Here is a 14,464-nt window from a genome sequence, read left to right as displayed (position 1 = left end):
TCATCATGAGAACTCAGTATCACACCTTAAAAAGATATCCATTATTTGTTCTTTGGTGTCAGTTTGTTTTCACAGAGTATATGGCAAGGTTGGATGGGGGCCTGTGGAGTTAGCCTCAGGAAAAAAAGAAATCGTGCTACTCATAGGTTCAAGCACATTGTTTGCTGGTTGTTGTCAATGATACAATATGAATTTTCTGAAATAATTTAAATGTGGTCTCTAGCACATTTGCATTCATAAAAAGTGCTTGGATATGCTTCTTGCTTCCTCTTCTCCTGCTTAGCTGTCAAAATATGGTGATGATTTTGAAGATTTATGGTAGATGGGTAATGAGATTGCTGAATATTAACCGCAGCATTGAGAATTCATTTGGTAGCAAAAGAAAAGAAGGTTACTGGGTCTTTGGGATAGAGCAGAGAGATGATAGAGCTTTTTTTTAATCAGCCAATTAAAAAGTAAATATGCTATGTTCTGGATTAGGAAACATTTCAAAGTTCTTGTCATGTAGTAATCAAAGAGAACATTTCCCAAAGGTCAAATTACATCCATTTCAGCAAAATTCCTGAAGCTTACAGTAATGCCCATATTTTGCAGTGTGGACGTATGCAAATCTTAATATTAGATAGGAAAGACTGAAGAGCCCACAGGCATGTGGAACATGATTTTTTATTATGTAAATTTCAGGTGTACAGCATTATAGTTCAACAGCTGTATATACTACAGAGTGATCACCGCCACAAATTTATAAAAACTACTTTCATTGTTGCATTTGAATTCAAGTAAGTCTCACGCAGTTATGCTTTGGTCTATGTTCCTGTGTAAAACAGGGAAGTAAACAACATACTCTCCCAGTGGTCATTTTTAAGTTCATGAATTATGGTGAGATTCACTGTTACACTCTAAATCAGACCACTGGTGATTCTGGTTATGAAATGTGTTGTTAAAATAGGTGAAATGCTGGAAATCATGAAATCAGCAGAATCACGTTGAAAGCCCATTATAACATATAGCTCAGTTATTCAGAAATGTGTCGAGTTTCAGGTAGACGGGAAAAAAGATAGAGCAATAGTAGTTTCAAAGTAACTGGCATTCTTGACAAGGAAGGTTGACCTTGACCTTCTTCTCCTTCCAACCCTCATTTCATCAGCAGGGGTGAGATTACTTTGAGACCTTGCCAATAGGTAATAAATAACACATAAATTCCAGGACACCCTTGCACTGTAGGGTGCCCTAATGTGTAATAATCCTTAGACTATTGAGTTTGTAACTCATGACATCTGGCAGTTACTTGGCATCATAATTCATGCTGATCAGGCACGTCAGAATACACCATGGGAGAGAAATATCAGAGCACTAACCCACTGATACTAGGAAAGGGTGAAATGACGGAGGTACACAGCTGCGCAGACTGTGTACCTCTGTGAACTGTGCAATGTTAGAATGCTGTAAAAGCTAATGCCTTCTGATAAGGACTAACAAGGCGGGAGGAGAGTAGGAATCTATTGGGATCCAGAATAAAGCAGCACATTAATATTTACTTGATAGCACTTTCTTTCTTTATTCAAATTGACAGATGTAGCCTTAAGGCAGTAATGAATCTTGAAGTTTGAATTTAAATAAATACTTACGTATATTTTATTTTATTTTTATTTTTATTTTTATTTTTTTGCAGTACGCGGGCCTCTCACTGTTGTGGCCTCTCCCGTTGCGGAGCACAGGCTCCGGACGCGCAGGCTCAGCCGCCATGGCTCATGGGCCCAGCCGCTCTGCGGCATGTGGGATCTTCCCGGACTGGGGCACAAACCCGTGTCCCCTGCATCGGCAGGCGGACTCTCAACCACTGAGCCACCAGGGAAGTCCACTTATGTATATTTTAAATTTAAATGTGCACTTAAATAAATATATAAGTATATTGAATTAAAATTTTTTACAGATATATATATATACAAATTTTATATATATAAAATATAAAAAATATTTGTCCCTTTCAATTTTTTGTTTTCTTTGGTCTTACAGTGAGAGCTAAATGAGGCAAAAAAGAGAGTGTGGGAAAAAAATGAGAAATAGTGGGCCAAAAAAAAAAAACATTCCACAAAGCGCCTGTAACAAGCCTTCCTGATACCTAAAAGCCTAACTTCTTTAGCTGAAAACTTGAGGCTCATGGGACATGAACCAGGTTGAAGAGCTAGAAGCAGACAGATGGTTATTTGTGATCGTCCTGTAAATGTAAATGCTATAAAGATGTTGTGATTACTTATTTATTTACTAATGCCCCAACCCAGATTTAGAGAAAGTAGGAGGCAGTATTTAAGCTTGAAATAATCTGGTGTTTCCCTTTGTTACCATCTTGAGAAACATCGCTTAATGCTTTTTTTAGGATTAATCTGTGTAGTTCTGAATTTTAAATTCAATGTATTATTTCTTCCAATATCCAGAGGTATAGCTATCTCTGTGACTGAGATTGAAATTAGCAAAAGGGCAGGTGCTGGAAGGAGGTTGGGTAGCAGAGTAGAACATTTTGGGGATGTGGAGAGTTTTTGTTTTACAGTAGAGGAAGGCCGCCTTGAACACAGTTAGGCCAGTACCCTCAATTCTACACACCGTTCTCCTCCTGACTTACTATTATATTTGGACACACCCTCTAAGTTCCCCTCATGCCTTTGAGTTTTCTGTGATTCTGGAAACATCGATCCCACATGACCAATTTTGTGGACAATGGCACTTTAAGAAAAAAGAGGAACTGATTAAACATTAATTAGCCTCAGTCCACAACTTCCTCACAAGCTAATGGATAGGGTATGCAGATCCCTGTCAAATATCAGATGCTAGGCTTTGCCAAAAATAGGACTTCCAAGTGTTGAAGGAGTGCCAACTGCTGGCTCCTTAACTCAAACCAAAGGAAATGATTACCAGAGACAGGCCTCGAGTCTGCCGTGGTCAGATGTCACCAGTTTGCAGTGCCACATGTGATCCAAGAGTTTATGAATGATCTCAACTCTTGGTCCCCAAGGAGAACATATGCATTACAGAGGTTACGGATACAAATTACAGAGAGCATGATGTTTCCATGCAATTTCTAAGAATCCTTCAGCAAGTTTTAAACATTAATGGAAAACATTAAGGAAGGCTTGGCACTCTTAGGGGGACTTCAAATTATATTGCGGATGAGGACAGAACAGGGCTAAAAAAAGGATTCGAGAATAAAGACTTGGCTAAGGAATTTGGAGCTGGCCATTCCTCTTGGATGAGTTGTGTGTTTGTGTGTTTTATTCCCTGCAGAATTCGAGGCTTCACAAAATGCTATGACTTGAAAATGAGCAAGTCGCCGGGTATCCCTGTTCATTTATCATGCTCCAATTCATACCACTGGTTTATCTGGATCATTTGCTAAGTGAATTTGCTTGCACAGGGAATCTTAGTGGGATGAGGGGTGAGACCTTCTCATTTTGGAATTGTCAGCGTGTTGCAGAGGTGCCAGAGTGTCAGCTTGCACAGCGGTAGCAGGATGTCTCCTCACTGAGTTCTTTCTTTCCCATTCCCCTTCTGTGCAGAATAAACCACTTATGACTTGTTCCCTAAATATCAGATCTTGTTGTCTGTTTAGCTGGTGGCTGGCCTGTCCATTCTGACCATATCTTGTTTGATTGTACCAAATATAATAAAGTAGTTTGTTGTGAATGATGGTTCCTCTTTAGCTTTATTAGGTCTTTCGGTCTTTGCAACTTTAGAAAAATACAGAATTATTGTAACTTATCCGTGTAGAGCTTTCAGTTGAAGGGGAAAACTCAGTTTCAACTGGCCTAAAAATGAAAGAAAACTTCTTTAGATCCCATACGTAGAAAGTCCAGATTTAACACAGTCTTCAGAATTGGTTTGTTCAGTTACGGCATCAAGAACCCAGATATTTTTTCTAGTTCTCAGAGCCTCAGTTTCATTCTGAGGCTGGAGCTCCCCCTGGGGTCAGAGCATGGCTGTCAACAACAGCCATTTACTGCAGCAGGACAAGACAGTGCACTTTCCTGGGAAGTAGAGTAGAGGACCTGAACTTCAGGCTGGCTGCGGTTACACCCGATCATTCCCCGTGGTGAGAGGTGCTGCTGGTGATGAGGATAGGAAAATAATGTGTACCAGTGGTAGAAATGGCTATCACTGTTTTTCCTAACCCACTGTAATATTTACTATGATATACTATAATTTGTGCTAGCAGTTTTATTGGTTGCACATAAATAAGTTGTTCCTTTGAGTGATTGATTTCTGACCTTTTTGAACTGCCAGGCTTTTATTTTAGAGATATACGAGCTTGTAGGTAGGCAAGTCGAGTGCACTGTCTCTTAAATCCTACCAACTTAAATAGTTCTTCAGAAATGACATTTTGAAATCAAATTAAAACACTGTAGTGTATTTTATTCAATAAGAAAAAGACTGCAACACACCCTTTGAAGAGGAGTTCATCAATTCAATCAACCTGTCAAGTATACTTAATGAACTCGTCTGATGCCCTTCAAGATGGGAGCCCTGGGCTTCCCTGATGGCTCAGTGGTTGAGAATCTGCCTGCCAATGCAGGGGACATGGGTTCGAGCCCTGGTCTGGGAAGATCCCACATGCCGCTGAGCAACTAGGCCCGTGAGCCACAACTACTGAGCCTGCGCGTCTGGAGCCTGTGCTCCGCAACAAGAGAGGCCGCGATAGTGAGAGGCCCGCGCACCGCGATGAAGAGTGGCCCCCGCTCGCCGCAACTAGAGAAAGCCCTCGCACAGAAATGAAGACCCAACACAGCCAAAAATAAATATATATAAAAAAAATTAATTAATTAAAAAAAAAAAGATGGGAGTCCTGTGGTGGGTAACCTAGTCCTGTGTAAGTGTAAAAGAAAAAACTTTTCAGATGAGTGAATCTGAAGCTGACACTGAAGGAATAGTATGGGTTTGAAGAAAGAAATAGGAAAAAGTAAGGGAACAAAGAGGTATCTGGGGAAGATTTTCAAGCAGAAAGACCATATATGCTAACGTGCACTGATAATTAGATGTTCCTCTGTGTGTCTACGGCAAGAGGGTTGCAGAAATGTATGTGATGAGCGTGGAAATATAAACACAGAGACCTGATTCTATACATTTGATATCACATTAAGAAGAGAAGTTTTTCTTAAAAGCCATTTAAAAAGTTGTGAAAAAGGAATTGATGCCATCATATGTGCACTTTAGCAAACTCATAATAGCTACAATAGAGAGATTAAAAGAGAAATCAGAGAAAAAGTTTAAATAGGATACCCTGGAAGTAATTAAGGAAGAGATAAGGACATCCTGAACTAGGGCAGTGGGGACAAAATAAATAGATACAGGTGATATTACAGATCATTGTAGCATAATGACTGTGCGTAGGGTCTAGAGTCAGACCTGCAGGGTTCAGACTCTGTACTTGTCCACTACAATAGGTCATTCCAAATGACCTATGACATATCCATGATGCCAGGTTTTGCGCATAGTGTGTACTCATTAAATATTAGCTGTTATTGTAGGGCAATTACTTTTAAAATAGGGAGATCAAAGTGTTACTGTGTGTGCTGCTGATTCAAAAAAGCAAGTTTAAAAAAAATTTCTTGTTATTTCATATATTATGCATGACTAAAGGCTTCTGACGGTCCTTTTAAGTATCAAGATTTACTCAAATTTTGTATTCTTAAACTAAAATATGCACTGGATGGGCATCTCTTAGAACTAGTCGTCAGTCTTCTACTGAGAAGTCTCTTGCTGCACAGCTCTGACAGCTCAGGTGCACATACAGAGAGAAATCCTGCTGGCATGGAAGCCTTGTGATCAGCGTTGCTTTGAGTTGCCAGAAGTTTCAACTGCTGCTAACCATGCTTTTAATTACATATCTCTTTTTAAATTACCTTTCCCGTGATCAGTTTAATTTGTTGTGGATGGTCTTCTTTATCTGATGGTGTGTATGAATACTTTCATCCATAATGTTTTAGGCTCTACATTTTTAATAACTGCTTGGAAGCATGTACAGGTTGTAAGTCAGAAATGTGTCTTTCAGAAGTCTGCTAATTATGCAGTCTCATTTGATTATTATTGCTAATTTATTTTAAAATGATGAAATGTCAGAGTAATGATTTGCCTTGTCTCTGTTGACTGAGGCAAAAAAGAATTTTGAGAACTATTGAATTAGGACAGAAGGGAGAGGACTTGGTGAGCTAAAGAATGTGGGATAGTAAGAAGCAAGAGTCCAAGAGGTCTGCTCTAAAGGGATACCTAGATGTGAAGCTGTTTTAGGGCACTGTATTAGTCACCTATTGCTGTATCACAAATTACCACAAAACTTAGTAGCTTAAAACAACACACGTTTATTTTCTTACTGTTAGTGGGTCAGGAACCCAGACATGAGTTAACTTAGTCTCCTCCTAAGGCTCTCTCACAACGCTGCAATGCAGATGTTGGTCAGGGCCATGATCTCATGTAAAGGCTCAACTGCAGACGTTCCTGTTCCCAAATTTCAGTAGTTGCTGGCAGGATTTGAGCTCTCAAGGGATGTGGACTGAAGCCTCAGTTCCTTGCTTACCGTTGGCTAAAAGCTGCCTTCGGGTCATTGCCAAATGGGCCTCTACATCGAGCAGTGTGGCACCTTGCATGATCAGAGTAAGCACATGAGGCGAGAGGGAGAGAGACAGACAGAAAGACAGACAGAACCAAAAAGATGAAACTTACAACCTTTTGTAACCTAAGTTTTGAAATGACATTCCATCACTTCATTAAAGGCATGTCACCAGGTCCAGCCCACAGTTAAGGGGAGGGGATGAGACAAAGAAATAAACACCAAGAGGGAGAGGTTATTGTGGAGCGTTAGAGAACAAGCCTACTGCAGGCACCGTCATGTCATTTCTGTTTTATACAGTATCCCTTAACCACTTTATAAGACACCGCCAAGCACATTGTAGTATTCGGTGTCTTCTTGTAGAATTGAATTAATTTGTTACAAATCTTTATGTCATGAATATGAACTCTATCATATCAAACACAGTAGTAATTCAGAATTTATTGATCTCCCAGAATAACTTTCTAAGTCACCGTGCCTGTCAATGTAAAGAGAATTCAAGTCTAACCCAGGTTATGGCTAGCTTAGTGAAGTCTCATTTGTGTTTTCAGCTCATATAGAGAAATGAATATTTGGGTTCTAGCCAACTAGATTTCTCTTTTTCCCCCATGGAGATTTGAACCCTTGTATTCTAAACTTAGATCTGCAAGCAAGTACTATATCAAAAGTGTGCCTATTATATCTTTTTTTCTTTAAAGTACAACTTGCCTCTACCCTGCCCCCAGCTTTTGTCTTTTTAACCAGATTCTTTTCAGTTCGTCATGTTTATTTCTCTTCACCCTATTTAAAGACTTGTTTGGAGCTTTAGGTAAACACATATTGCTGCATGTTCTTGTTTTGGCTTCGTTGTCAAGCCTCATTGAAAATATGGCTTCCAGTTCTTTTTAGAACAGGAGCTTAATGAGAAAAAGAATATCGACTCAATTTGGACTTGCTTTGCTTTTTTACATTTACAGGACTGTTTTAGTTCCCGTTATCTAACATACATAAATCCTTTACTGTAGAGAACACCTTCTATTTTTTATCACTTGCCATAAAGCCGAGGGCAAAATCCAAGACAGAAATGAATAATTAGCAAAAATTTGGAAACAATAAATATTTCATTTTATTTTGTTTACATTTGTGAATGGGTTTACAAACGTCAGAAACACAGAAGCAGGTATCAGAACATTTATACAATTTGAGATGAGTAAAAATGACTTTCTATTTCCTAAGACAGATTCTATATTTGTTTGCTGTGCTAGAACCTGCTGAAAGGGTTGTTTTTCTCTTGAATGTTTTATTTGAGAGAGAGAGAGAGAGAGAGAGAGAGAAGAAACACATTTTATTATCCCCAAAGATGTAAAAGAAATGGTATCACTAAGCAAAAATGAATTACTCTATAAACCCCAGAGAGCATTTTACAAGTTGAAGAGGGTGCAGTACCAATTATACTATTATCTCACTCTACTCTCTGGGTGAATAGTCGGAAAGCCTAAAATTACAGTTGATGTTAGATTTCTTGGCTTCATTTGCAAATTGGAGTCATTTTCTTTTTTTGTCAACGCCATAAACACACGTTATATTGTTTAAGAGCAGCAGCCCCTAGTTTGTTATGATATTTTCCTCCTTTTTATCCCCCATATCAAAGGACCTTTTTTTTTTTTTTCTCTTAATTTGGCTTGTTGCAGATTGATGTAATACTGTGTTTCTGAATCATTTGCTGTGGTCCTAAGTACCGTTTGAGCAGAGGCTTTTTGGCTTACTTGTCAGGAGACCAGTTCTGGAGAAGGTTCTCCGACTGTCCAGATGTGTCATTTTGGACTAGATTGAGAGCCTGCCAAAACACAACTTGCTGCCAGTACCGGATATTGTAGGGGTGCTCACCACCCTGTTACCATAGTTTTGCGGGTCTCAACATTGCATAAATAGGCAGCTGTTCTGTATTCAGGATAAAAATGAGTCACCAGCTTGCTCTACCTTGAGGATTTACCTGCAATAGGGAAGCACAGTGTTAACTAACCCCTTCTTACCCTCCTGCATGAACATCACATTTAAATGCACACTTCCCTCAGCGCATTCAGAAGCAAACCCCTATGCATATAAATCACATCCTTCTTGCCAGTTAGACAAGAGAACCGAAAAATGTGCAGTTCATTGTGCTAAAATGGAACACATTTCCTCAGCAGCTAAAGCAGTAAATTAATCAGCTTATAAACTAAGAGTGAGCAATTTGTGCTGAATTCTTTCTTACTGCTCCTTCGATAGGAGACAAGGTTCTCTAATCTCATAAAAGGTCATGACTTCATTAAGATGGAAAACCATGTTGCAAGAGACAAGAAAAGAAAAGCCTTAAAAGTCACTCAGTTGTCTCTCTGGACCTATTTTCAGGACAGGGGATTTTTATTTATTTGGAGAATGACAATTAACCTGGAGACTTGGCCCAACAAAGAACCAGAGTGCTGAAGTGGGTCTCATTACAGGACATGAAAGGCAGTTGGTTTGACCTAATCCACATTTGCAGCAGATGATTTACATAACAAGTTAGCACAAGCTGCCCGATTTTGATTTTAAATAGCTGACCAATTTCAAATAGCTTGACCAATTTGTATATAGAAAATGTATGTGTGTGTTCATATGTATATATGTATGCAGGTGTGTATATATATGTACATGTGTATAACACACATACATATACATATACACACATATATTTGTGTTGGGGGGTTATTTTTTTACCCCAAGGTACATTGGGAAAAAACCTTGTCTGTGTTAGAATATCAAAGAATAGGAAAAGTGAAGGCAGTTACAAAAAGCAGAGGCTGTTGTGTTATATGGTGTATTAGCTGGTCTCAACTACATTTTTTATTGAAGTATTGTTGACTTACAATATTATATTAGTTTCAGGTGTACAAGTAGTGATTAAATATCTTCACAGATTACACATCATACAAGGTTATTATAAAATATTGACTATATTCCCTGTGCTGTACATTACTTCCTTGTAACTTATTTATTTTATAAATGGTAGCTTGTACCCTTTAATCTCCTTCACCTGTTTTCTCAACTGCTTTTTCTAATGTTTACCCTAAAATAGATATAGTCCTTATTTGCTAAATAAAACCAGCATTCTGCAGTCTGATAGGACCGAGTCATTTCTCCAGGCTTTTCATTTTGCCAGGGGAAGAAAAGTGCACAGATAGATAGGTGACATTTGGAGAGCCAGGCATGCCAGATTTTCGGAGGTTACAACGGAGGTCCAACCTGCTGTTCTCCTAATGAAAGGAGGGGAAATTCAGACTGGCAAAACCGCTATAAGGGATATCTCTGCTCCGAATGTCACGCTGCCCAGATGTCGCTCGGCAGGTGGAGATGCAGACGGAATGAAAATGTAGCCCTGTGTATGTGGGTGCTAGTGCATTGCAAGGGTGAACAATGAGTCTATCTTCAGAAGTGTAATGAAAACAGTGTGGATCTTGTCCATATTCATGTCACGAGAAAGGGCTTTCTCAAGGAGTTCTCACCCCACTTCCCCTCCCAGACTGAACAGGCATACATGCTCCCAGACCACGTGCACATGACTTGTTTCAGGGCTTTCAGTATAACAAGTATAACAACTTATTTTAATGCATTTATACACGTGTATGTATACGTATATGCTTTTTAAATAGAAAATGGGATCATACTACATAAACAGTTTTGTACTTTGAGTTTGTATTAAATGTCAAAACTATATCATGAATGTGTCTCATCTTATTTTCTTTAGGCTTATCTCATTTTAAACACAGATTTTATAGCAAAGGTTCATAGTCATAGAGTTAACCATTTCCCTGTTGATGAAGCACTTAGATTGGCTCTAACATATTTTAAGATGGGTGTGGTTCTGTTCTCAGTAAATACCAGTAAATTTTATTAGAACAAAGTAAGTTAAGACTTGAAGTTACCTTTTGCAAGAGAAAGCTAAAGTTACTGTCATTGAGTTTTCTTTTACTACAATTGTTTTTCTTCAGTGTTACGAGATGACTTCCGGCAAAATCCCACAGATGTTGTAGTGGCAGCCGGAGAGCCTGCAATCCTGGAGTGCCAACCTCCCCGGGGACACCCAGAACCCACCATCTACTGGAAAAAAGATAAAATTCGAATTGATGACAAGGAAGAAAGAATAAGTGTGAGTTAAACTAAAATGGACCCCTAGAGAGATTGACTATCAAGGCTTAAAATGGATGTATTTCATTATTTTACTTATATTATTTATAATATTTTATTTATATTATTTATTATTTCTTGGTAATAAAGTTGTAGAACTGTATTTGAGTGCTAATTACTATTTACGCTGTATTGAAAGGACTGAAAAAAGATAACCAAAAATAAAAACTTTGGAATGAGGCTTAAAATAGTATATGATATATTAATAACTGGACCAATCTGAATATGTAAATATATCTTTGCAGTAGAATACTAATGTCGAAGCTCTTTTTAAGATCTCCAAATGCATCTATTGATCATGCAATACATGTGTCAAAGTGTAAATGATGGCCATAAACTGTATTAACTAGAACATTTCTTTTCATACTACTTTCAAAATTATAAGAGGAAATAATTTGAGGTGATAAATATTTCAAGCTCTTTTCCAGTTTTTCCAATGTAATATTTTTAACTAAAATATTGTATGAGAACTCATTTCAAAGTTTAAGAGCTAGAAAGTAAAAATCAATGTAAAAATAACTGCCCGGTTTTGCAGTTTAACCCTTGTAGAAAAATAGTCTGTTTTCAAGGGAAATGGATGATCAGGTTAATCAGTCAATTATTATTCAAAATGGAACACCCAGAAAATGGTAAAAAGGTAGAGAAATGGCATATAGTTATTTTATTTTTTCAGAGGATCCATTCAACATGTGTATGTGAAGTTTGTTAGAGCAGTCCACTGAAATAGTAGATAATGCCTCAACCTTCTGACATGGTTCTTAGTATAATTTTTATACTCAGTACAATAACTGAGAATTAATATATTTTATTTAAAATAATGTCTCAATGAAACAAATGTACCATTTCTATCAAAAAGTCCACATTTTCTGGGTGTCTATTCTCTTTAAAAATATCTTGTAAGTGAGGTTTTATTCTTATGTGTACATTGTGATTACATCAGAACACAGGACGAGAGAGTCCATGCAAAAGATCACAACATATTCCATATGATTCTGGCTTGAACTGTTGACACTGTGACGATCTACAGTGAAAGATAATTTGGTTCCCAATGGTCTGTGCTCGGGTACCAAACTTATGAAAATGTGCTCCTGTTCAAGATCTTTTTCATGTTTGTAATCATTTAGCTTTTGCTTTGTAACAAATCACCCCCAAATACTGTGATATATAATAACCATTGCATTTACACTATGATTCTGGGGGTAAGCTGACAGTTCTTTGCTCTGGGCTAGCTTGGTTCATCTTTGCTAGGCTTTCTCATGCTTCTGTGGCTTGTTTAAACGTGTGCTGACAGCTGGGATGATCTAGGATAACTTTACTCACATGGCTGGCCATTGACTGTCTCTCAGCTGGTCATCTTGGTTCTTCTCCTCACGGCCTCTCATTTTCCAGCAGGCTAGCTCGGGCTGGTTCTCATAGTGGTCTCAGGGTTCCAGCTACAGCAAGAGAAGGCAAGTCCCTATATGCGAGTGCCTTTCTTCTGGTGAAATGTTGCTTTAGTTCCACTGGTCAAATCAAATCAAATCAAATCATATTGTCACACTTAGCTTTGGGGGAAGGAGAAATGGCCTCCGTGGTTTAAACCTATCATTTATTATGCTCTACTGTATACAGTTGAGAATAGGTTGACTGTGTTTTCTTCCTAAGTAAAAAAAAAAAAAAAAAATGTTGAAAATCCCTTTCTATGACATGGCTAGTTTTAGAGCCTGAATAAGTCTGATGAAAACGTACCTACTTGAGTTTTGTCTGCCTGTGAAATTAAAATTAAAGGAGGAAAACCAGCATATTCTTATCTCATATCTCTTTAAGAACACTCAGTCATTGTAAAGTTAAGATTGTTGAACTAGATAAATAATAAAAAAAAAATTTTATTGGAAAAGAAGCTATAAGTTGATGATTCACTTACTGAAAACTTTATTCTGCTTTAATGTACCCTTTAACTAACAGGCATTTTAACATTATTACATTTGTTTATTCAAACAAAAATGCTTCTCATTTAAGAAACATTTAGGGACCACATATTAGAAGCCAATGGTTTGTACCAAGTCATACTCATCATTCAAAAACAAATTTTGTTTTTATTCAACCTGACCTCCTCTTCAAAAACTATCTAATAAATATAGTTAAGATGAGGCAAAGATAATTTTAATACTAACAATTGAAATGTAAACTCCATGAAAGCAGAGATTTTTACTATTTGGTTGACTATTGAATCTCAAAGGCCTAGAACACCACCCAGCCCATAGAGGTACTCAACAAATACTCATTGAATTCTTCTGAGTCAATTAGATTTCGTTATATTATCCAAAGCAGATATCTAGTACTTCATTCTGATGACAAATGTCAATAGAAATTCATTCAACAGAATCTCAGAGTGAAGACCAACCACTGTGGTTTAATGGGGGCAGTCACAAGATTCAAAATAGGACCAGGCGAGAGAGAGGAAGACTGCCTTAAAGAAGCATTCTCTAGAAAGGGAATATGGGGGCTTATATTGAAGGTGAATTTGAGAGAAGAAAGTACACATGCAGATGCCAAAATAGTGGGAGAGTTTTGTGTCTTAGACACTCAGCTATTTCTTTTAGAGAAAAAAAATGTGCTTAAATATTTAAAATTATTTATTAGTGACCTTTCTTTCTCTGTTTCTTTTCCTTTCCATTTTCTTTTTTTTCAATTTTAACAGATCCGTGGTGGAAAACTAATGATCTCCAATACCAGGAAAAGTGATGCAGGGATGTATACCTGTGTTGGCACCAATATGGTGGGAGAAAGAGACAGTGATCCAGCGGAGCTGACTGTCTTTGGTAAAACTCTCTTTTAAATTATAAATTGCTATTTACTACCTACTTTTCCTTTTCCTTTAAATATTTTTGCTAATACCAAACACCAGGCCATACAGGGACAGTTACTTATGACTTGTGGTGAGCTCAATAGACTAGAATTGTCTTGTTTTCTGGTTCTGTCTTTCAGATGAAATCTTTGATGTGAAGAGAATTAAACTTTTGAAACATTAATTTACCTACTTTATTCATATATATTTATAGGATTTTGCCTTTCATCAGGATGTAAAAAACTGTCCTTTCTCAAAATCTATTTGAGAGATTATATACCTTTAAAGTTTATCACTCATTCCGTTGTGATACATTTATGAAGTATTTATTATGTGCATGACACAGGGTAAGGTTTTTAAAAATTAGAGAGTGCAGTGTATAGCCATTTCACTTGTTTTCTAATTTAAAAAATTTCAGATTGAGCTATTTTCAGTTTTACCTCATGATGAAAAGACTAGCTTGCTAGTTATACACATGCAATCAAAATTAGAAAAAAATTGATCAACTACTTTGCTATAATATTCATGTTTCTTCAACTTAAAAACCAAAGGACTCTTTAGCTGGAGTAATTCAATTAGTTAGTGAAAACGTGATTAGATCTGTATCACAGAAATAGTGGAGAAAGCATTAGGAAGGAGAAAATTGGAGGTAGTAAAGATGGCCAATTAAACAAAAGTAAGGAAAATGCTACAGGGCAGCTGTGGAAAATTGAAAGAGAAATACAATGACAGAAAATTGGGGAAAATGGGGATCCTAAAGATGCTGGAAAATGAAACATTCCTTTAGATGACATTGAAGTCCCATTGAAGTCCCATTCAAGTATCTGTATGGAAATATATATGTATACTCACAAACA

General features: G+C 37.4%; 1 protein-coding gene across 7 annotated transcripts in view; it reads left to right on the top strand.

The window, feature by feature from the left end:
• The window catches only part of ROBO2 (roundabout guidance receptor 2), a 594,883-nt gene that overhangs the window by 419,899 nt on the left and 160,520 nt on the right, over positions 1-14,464 (top strand). For all 7 annotated transcript variants that reach the window (XM_032630901.1, XM_032630900.1, XM_032630902.1 and 4 more), the window contains exons 3-4: positions 10,585-10,742; positions 13,461-13,581. In XM_032630901.1, the coding sequence (XP_032486792.1) occupies positions 10,585-10,742; positions 13,461-13,581 (279 nt within the window). The remainder of the gene's footprint in view (positions 1-10,584; positions 10,743-13,460; positions 13,582-14,464) is intronic.

Source organism: Phocoena sinus, chromosome 4, assembly GCF_008692025.1.
Source record: "Phocoena sinus isolate mPhoSin1 chromosome 4, mPhoSin1.pri, whole genome shotgun sequence".
Lineage (NCBI taxonomy): Eukaryota > Metazoa > Chordata > Mammalia > Artiodactyla > Phocoenidae > Phocoena > Phocoena sinus.
This window is presented reverse-complemented; position numbering and strand designations above follow the sequence as displayed.